An 8,558-nucleotide genomic window follows, 5' to 3' on the forward strand; every position below is an offset into this window, starting at 1 on the left:
GGTGGGTGATGCTGATGAATGAACCCCACCCCCCGTTCCGCACGCCCTACTGGGAGAGGGGGTCGGATCGGTGTCACCCCATTGTCCCGCTGCGGCGGAGTGGGCGGATAGCAGTGCGTCTCCGCTGCCCAATGGCAGGCACGAGTCTCCTGAGAGCGCAGGGAGGCACGGCTCTGCCATGCACAAGCCCTGAAGCCAGCATCACTCCGGCTCGGAAAGCCGCAGCACCGACTGTGCAACAGCCTCCGCTGCTGAGAGATGTCAGAGCGGGTGTCGGCGCGCACACGGCCGCAGCACGAGCTCACCGGAGCTGCGTAGGACCACCAGAACCAAGGATAATACGAGATTTCTGCTGGGTTTGATCCTGCGCGTAAAACGGACCTAACGCCTGGAATACAAGGATTTTTTTTTTATATCGTCTCGCGCGCCTCCTCTCCTCTCCTCTCCTCTCCTGTCCTCTCCTCTCCTCTCCTCTCCTCTCAGTCCAAGCGGGTTGATTTGCTCCATGTCATCATGATCCTCCTCTCGTCGCGCAGTGTGCTGCTGTCAGTCTACTACCCGCAGATCTTCCTGATCCTGACGAGCGGCAGCTACCTGTAAGTCTGAGCCAATTAACCGCTGCTTCATTAACTCCAGAGAGCCCCCCCCCCCCCCACCGCGCGCGCGCGCCCGTCCAGCTGCACAAACAAACGCGCAGACTTAGTGTCACTCCTGTCTATATCACATTTACACCCTGACATATAAATCCAATTATATGCCATGCTGTTTACCCATGTGTTGAAGCTGTTCGTTGCCTCATCACTGCTCCATGCGTAATTACGCAGAGATCGGTCGTGACTAAAGTGTTACTTAGTCAGGAAATTATAATTAATTGTAAACTTAAACACGCGGGATTTATTGTTGAATTATTGTTTTTTTTTAAAAAAACAACAACAGAATATTAAGTGTGATTGACACGTGGGAGTGTGGTGTTAATTAACTGGATGCAGATGAGTCTCTGAGCAAAGACTCCTAATTATCTTCCTCAGAGTGAAACGGTTCTCAAGATGAATAAAAAAACAGAAAGCTTTGTGTTTAAGATACATTCATTTCGGCCACAGAGTGGCAGAGATGTTCAAGACAATCGGATGTAGACGTTCAGCTTTTTTTCCCCTGCAAGGAGAACACCAGTCAAAGATTATCACTTCACAATTCTTCATATTTTTTTTATTCATCTCTGTATTTTTCCATGTTTATTGTATCAAACCCATAATCCCCTCCTGCAGCAGCATGCAGGTGATTGACACTAATGAGCTGATGATGGGGCTTTAAATCAATGGAAAAATGACGACGAGAAGAAACACTGGCTTTGTTAAAGTTTCCCTAAATATTTCCTCACCCATGCAGCTCCCTTTTCACTTCTCTCCTCGCTGCCCGGAGACCCCAAACCTGAAATAGATGTGGTTTTTGGTTTTCGCTGTAAGTGGGCTGCACTGCTATGTATAGCGATGACTTGCACATCAAACTGCATCGCATCGATTGTTTTGCTTCTCGTAAATCTGCTTTAATGTTGAGGATAAACCACCTAGAACATTTGGATATTTTACATTTCAGTCAGTCCATCTTTGTTTCATCGGTACTGTAAAATCATATGGTTTTGTTGGGGGCGTGTTGAACAAAATAATTGAGATAAATGAGCCTGGAAGTGTTTGAGGTATGGTTAGTGTTGGGTCTTACAGTTATTTTCCTGCTCTTCTTTTAAAGAAAAAAAAAGGTAGTTTTATATTCCCTAGACTTAGTTGTGCAGCGTTGGTAAGTGCATTCCTAGTAGAAGATGCACGGCCTGAGAGATTATCAGAGTTTCAGGGTTTCCTGTGATGGAGTAGGTGGCTGGAAGCATCCATGTGGTGGGCTATAGTTCCTATTACTGCTCTGTGATACAAACATCTGAGCTTGTCATTGATGGCTGCTTAAGCCTGATGAATGATCAGTGTTTTTTAATATTTAATGATGATTATGAGTGTTTTAACTTTTTCCTATAAGGCAGGGCTGTTCAACTAAACTGCTCCGGGGGCCACATTTACTGCCAGTCAACAGCTGAGGGGCCGAACATCCAGCAATTAAAGTTATTATGTAAATAAACCAAGTATTACAAAGATCTGTTACCTTTGAAATAGTTTATTTTGCTGCATTTAATCATGAATACAACATACAGAACCCTATAAAAGTAGTGATAATTACACATAATCAAAAACAAAAAGAACACATGATGCCTCCTATTATTTGACACAAATAATATTTTGACATCTCTGACTTGCCAAATTTTTAAACCAATTTTATTTTTACTTTCATAGTTTTATCTTCAACTGCTTGAAGTTTTAACTGTCTTGAGTGTTTATAGAAATGTTTTTACCAGCTTGTAGCTAAGATTCTGATGTTTCTGTAGACACCAAACATGTCTGTGTTTAACTAAAAGAACTTAGAGTAATTAAAGTAGAAAACCGGGGCTTTGAGCTGAAGAGATGAATGAACCAATTGGCGGGCCGAACTTTGGTCACTCGTGGGCCGGATGTGGCCCGCGAGCCGCCAAATGACTAGCCCTGCTATAAGGTATTTTTTTCACCACATGCAAATAACCCCCTAATAGTTTTGCTTAAAAAATTGTTCACATTCACAAAAAAACTGTTGATTTTCTACGACCTGACACAGTGACGAGTTTTACATCATGTTTCCAGTTGTGTGCACACAGCTGCAGGACCGTGCAGACCCCCTCACAGTGGTTTGACTTGGTGTGGGTGCTCTGAGGGCCAGCTGTCCCCACGCTGCAGGGGTACACAGGAAGCAAACAGAATCACGTCTCAATCAATCAATCAAACAAATTTATTTTGAACATGATGACCATACAATACAAAGAGATAACCATACTTAAACATATTACACATATTAAATACAAAATACAAATATTTCATGACAATAATAATCTCAACATGTTTGAAATGGAGTAGGAAGAAGTAAAAAACATAAACTCCTTCCCCGTACTATTTTCAAATAGTATATAATAATATTAATAAACCTCAGGCTGACTTTGTAACACAAAGGGTTGTACAAGGGTAAAATAAATTTATATTGTAATTTAACGATTTACTATCACTCCTCATATCTACACATTAAAGGATACATAAACACATGAATCTAACGCACCTGAACAAACATCAAGATTAAAGTAAATCAATTTACATTTCACAGTTGCCTTTTTTTGGCATGAGCGCACTACACACACACATACATTTATATTCACCCATCTATACACATACATTCATATGAGCTTATTAGTTTACATTTACCCATTTAAACAGCCACTCACCATTCATATTTCTATATCCTGAAAAAATAGCCTCCTTACATTTTCTTTTAAATTGTATTAAACTTTGACTCTTCTTAAGTCATTTTTTAGTTTGTTCCATAGTTTGACACCATGAATTGAAATACAAAAGCTCTTTCTTGTTGTGCGTATCCTACGACTCCTTCAATTTAAATAACCCCTTAAATTATACGTCCCTTCGTTCTCAAGAAACAATTTCTGTAAGGGCTCGGGTAATAATATATTTGAAGCCTTGAACATAATTTGAGCAGTTTTAAACTCCACCAGGTCTTCAAATTTAAGAAATTTAGATTGTAAAAATAATATGTTTGTGTGTTCATATGGTCCTACGTTATGGATAATTCTGAGTGCGTTTGTGCACTTCCATGATGCGTGTGTTTAAAAGCTTAGCTCCGGAGTTCTCCGTTGGGTGTTTGATGCTTTAGGTCGCCGCTGCGTTTCTGTCAGCCGTCAGGTGGAGGACACGAGTAGAACAGCCGACGAGGGACGGGTGTTCAGAGCTTGAAAATGTCGGCTTCAAATGTTTTGTTGGAAACATTTTGAATGCAGGATCAGGTCAGCCTGAACATTTGTTAAACTAGTGACTTTCTCCAGCTGCACGTTACTTTTCTTAATGAGCCGGCCCTTTCAGTTTGTACAGGCTGGATAGCGTTGTTGCCATGAACAACCACACATACAGCGAGGTGTGTGTGTGTGTGTGTGTGTGTGTGTGTGTGTGTGTNGGTCACGAAGGGTCAGAGGAGTTCAAGCCTTTTTAACAGCCCAGAGAGCAAAGAGGGCCTGAAAGCCACAGCAGGCGGCTCAGTGTTTACCCTGGATATGAAATCCACCTGACAAAAGTCTCCTTTCTGTGCCTTATCAACACCGGGCTGAGAGATTTCTTCTTCTGCCACAAGAAATACTCTTATCATTCAGCTGTGAATGAAAACAAAACAAGCTTCCAGAAAAAAAAGTGTGGAACATCAACAATGAGAGTTTATCTTCTTAAATGCTCTTTTGTGCACTTTTATAACTTCTAGTGTTGTATAAAGTACCTCAACGTGATACATGAGTAAAGTACAAGTATCTTATCATAAAAATACTTTGGTAAAAGTTAAAGTCTTCTCTAAAATTTTACTTGAGTAAAAGTCTTAAAGTACAGTATCTGATATTTTTTGTACTTAAGTATCAAAAGTAAAAGTACTGAGTAAAAGTGAGCAATTAGATTTTCCAAAATGACATTTATTGGGAGGTGACTTCTCATAAAAAAACATTTTTCTAACAGCGTGCAGCTGTGATGGGTTGTGTACAAGCTAATAGTGTGTCAGAATGGTATATATTTATACTTCTCATCCAAACACAATTAAATTCACTCTATCAGGAGACACAATTTATCAGGATAGGATTTTTAAGTAGTAACAACTCTGAATAAAATAGAAGTAACGACTTCTTACCTTTTTAAAAAATGTAGTGAGTAGAAAGTACAGATAACTGTGTAAAAAGGTAATAAAAGTAAAAAGTATGCTGAAAAATAATTACTCAAGTAAAGTACAGATACCCAAGAATTCTACTTAAGTACAGTAACAAAGTATTTGTACTTAGTTAAATTACAACTCTGATAACTTCTTGGAGCTAAAAGCTCGTCTCGCAGATGTATTTCAGTTTATGAGCTTGACATTAAAATTTATGTTGTTTATCGTTTTTAGTGAAACTTAAGCAACCGCACAAAACAAAAATGTAAGTTTGTCTTTCTTAACAGACTTAACAAATCCCTGCTCTGAGTCAGGGATGTCCAAACAAGCACTGCGATCCTAAGAATATTTTTCATAAATCTTTCCACTTCTGAGTGTTCTTCCTCCTCACCAGTCGGTTCATTCCCACCCTGTTTCTGACTGCCATCGCTTTTCGCTGACACACAACTTGCCTGCGTTAGTTTGCCTTGTTTGTGGTTAATCCTTTTGAGGTTAACGTCATATTTCAAAGCATAGCCTTTCCCCCTCATGTTAATTTCTGGCTTCCCATGCCTGACATGTTTGAAAAGTCTGTATCTACATGGTTTTGAAGGCTATAAACAAAACCCGAGAGGGAGTTTACAGCTTTGTTGAGCTGTGAGTTGTTTTGCTCTCATCAAAATTTGCAAACTCATTTCAAATATGTTTTCCTTTTCAATTTTCACAACAAATTTTCAGACGTGCTGTAGTTTTTCCTTCACTGATGTGTTAAGTGTCTCATTTTCTGTGCAGTGCAACAGTAGGATGAGTTAAGGTGATAGGTATTGAAAACTACATAAATTCTCTGCAGATTACCGTATTTATTCATGTATAATACGAAAATTTAATCCATAAAATCATCCATAAAGTTGGGGGGTAGTATTATACTTGGATAAATATTTTTACTTATGTATTTTAACTGAAATATCGGCAAAATTATTGAGTCCAGAAATGAGACACGTCGTAAAAATCAGTTGAAACGAGCTCACCTCTGACACTCCTCTGTTCTTCAGAGTGAGATGATAACAGATCCAAGCAGGCGACATGATGTGAAAAAAAGGGGGAAAATCAGTCCTGCAGCTCAGTAATGATAACAAACTAATGACATTAGCGTGTGACCGAGCTGCTGCTGGAACAACAACAAACACATGTTCATCTGTAATGGCTGCTGTCTACCTGTGTTCTAAAAAAGTTTGTATCACTGAAAAAACATTTCCCCACCAGAGGGGGGCGCTTGCGAGTAGGAAGTAATCTGCTTTCCCCCCACAAGATGGTCCAGATCTCATGTGAAGTCTCTGACTTTTGTGTTGGCGCCTCCTGGTGGACTGTGTGTAAAATGCCAGAATTCATATGATGCTACTACAGCTGATATACAGTATATTTGTTGTCAAAATACCTTTTAGTACATATGTTGTTAAAATAAAATGAACAGTCCAACGATCATTTTACTGATATGTATAAAGACTGCAAAGGCTGAAATATCTTGAAGTCTGTATGAAATTGGAGGTAGTTTGAGAATTAAATTTTTTATGCTTTTTAAGCTAAAAAAGGGGGGTCGTATTATAAATGAGATCGTATTATACACGAATAAATATGGTAATCATGTGGCTAAAAGGAAAACATCTTTTTGTGAAGTGTAAGTGAGGTTTAAACTCCTAAATAAAACAACCTTAGGACAGAAACTATTGTCTCCATAAAAAATCAGGCATTTCTTTGTGTTGCAATAACATCAACACTATTTGTTGATTAATATCCTAACTGTGTGTGTGTGTGTGTGTGTGTGTGTGTGTGTCTTGGCAGGGCTCTGTCCTCGGTGGTGGCTCTGGGTGCCAACATCATCTGCAACAAGATTCCTGGGCTGGCTCCTCGCCAGCGGGCCATCTGCCAGAGCCGCCCGGACGCCATCATCGTTGTGGGCGAAGGCGCCCAGATGGGCATCAATGAGTGTCAGTACCAGTTCCGATATGGACGGTGGAACTGCTCAGCACTGGGAGAAAGGACAGTCTTCGGTCAGGAGCTGCGAGTAGGTCAGTCTGGGTTCTTTCACAAGGAGGAGCACGGTGTTCGTTCACACGGATAGTTCAGGGCCTGAACTGATCAAACTTCTTCGAGTGGAACTTTAGACCGAAGTGCTGAGAATTTCTTCATTTTACTCCTACTTTCAGACTTAAGTGTAAACGTCAGTTACCAAAATTCTTAAGAATAAGAATCACTCTTACCCTTCTGGATATTTAAGACAGCTCCAGAGGTCTCTCTTGCACTGGTCAAGGTGGGAAAGAACTTTCTATTTATTATATTTTCTGTGTTTAACTCAACCTTCATGAAATCTGTAAATTTCATTTAAAAATTCCATACTCTCAAAGTGAAGTTGATGTAAAGTGAGGACCTCTTCAATGTCCTCGCTTTATTTGCAGCTCTACTGCTTTACTAGTTAGGCTTAGAGTTATGGTTTGAATTAAGTTTTGGTTCAGGTTAGGGTTAGGAATAGACTAGTAATGGTTAGTTTTAGAGACAACATTTGGCTTAGGAATAAATACAGTTACAAACATGAATGGAAGTCAATACAATGTCCTCAGTTTGACGCAAGTACAAGGATTTGTGTGTGTGTGTGTGTGAAGGGGGTATTGTCAGCGGACAGTTTAGTGAAGAGACGAGGAGGAGGAGGAAACTCAACATTTCCTCGTTGAGTTTTGAAAAAATAAACATCTGGATTCATGCAAATGAGGAACATTTGAGTAATTTACAATCAGTACAACGTGACATGTATGAATATTATTGTGTTGAATGTGAACTTATCTTAGGATTTTCACAGTTTTATCTTGATATTTCTCAGAGAATCTTGTTGAACATGAAATCTGACGCAGTGATTGGTCCATGCTGGGGTTTTTGTAACGACGTCATCCAGGATCAGCTTTGCGGCACAGCAAAGTGTCGTAAATCATCTCTAAGACTGACACTTAAGATTTACTCTTACATTTTGCTTAAAGTGAGACTGAGATGCTTGAAAAATGACTTTTAGTTTCAGCTTTTGGCGAAGTAGTTTTTTACACTTAAGTGCATTCTTAATGGCATCCTTAAGAGTAATTCTAAGAAGTTTAATAAATATGTTTGGAAATAAAAAGTGAGTTTAATTCTGACTGGATTGACAAACTAAACACTAGTCTGAGAGGGAAGAAGACTATAATAAATTGCTGCTCTCTGAAAACAACTTCATGCTCAAAAATGTCCTAGTGGTTGGTGCAAACATGATTTTATGAAGATCTAAACTGCTGTCAGTTCATTTACAACCAACAAACTACTCCAGGTGTAGTTGTAAGTACAGTTTAAATTAGCAGCAGGTGCTGAATTGATTTCTTGTTGCATTGTTATCAGTGCAGTGCTCACATCTGATAAATCTGCTAAGTGGATCATTCAGATTTAATACCAAAAAAAAAAAACAGTTTACATTTTTGGTGTTGTCCATCTTTATTTTGCTGAGCAGAGTGTTTTGCAGCTTGTGGTTGCTGATAGTCATGTAGTAGCAATAACATCGCCAGGAACTATGGGGTGCCGTTTATAAAGTTACACAGTCAAAAATTACCTCCAACGTTTTTGTTTTATTTAGACTTTTATAAGAAAAAAGAACAGATTTATTTTTCAATGTCAGTTTTTCACCATATGATTCAAACATTTATAAATGTCATAGTTTATAAACTAAATATTTAACTTACTAATTAAATATTTAGTTT

At 39.1% G+C, this 8,558-nt stretch overlaps 1 protein-coding gene across 2 annotated transcripts in view; it reads left to right on the forward strand.

Annotated features, from left to right (window-relative positions):
* Nucleotides 1-8,558, forward strand: part of wnt7bb (wingless-type MMTV integration site family, member 7Bb) — a 69,885-nt gene that overhangs the window by 7,884 nt on the left and 53,443 nt on the right. Inside the window, exons 1-2 of one of the 2 annotated variants that reach the window (XM_014023301.1) lie at nucleotides 112-596; nucleotides 6,631-6,857. In XM_014023301.1, the coding sequence (XP_013878755.1) occupies nucleotides 514-596; nucleotides 6,631-6,857 (310 nt within the window). In that variant the 5' untranslated portion in view covers nucleotides 112-513. Of the gene's footprint in view, nucleotides 1-111; nucleotides 597-6,630; nucleotides 6,858-8,558 lie in introns of those variants that run through there. The other variant, XM_014023302.1, reaches the window with a different exon arrangement.

The sequence above is a fragment of the Austrofundulus limnaeus genome, unplaced genomic scaffold (genome assembly GCF_001266775.1).
Source record: "Austrofundulus limnaeus strain Quisiro unplaced genomic scaffold, Austrofundulus_limnaeus-1.0 Scaffold363, whole genome shotgun sequence".
Classification (NCBI taxonomy): domain Eukaryota; kingdom Metazoa; phylum Chordata; class Actinopteri; order Cyprinodontiformes; family Rivulidae; genus Austrofundulus; species Austrofundulus limnaeus.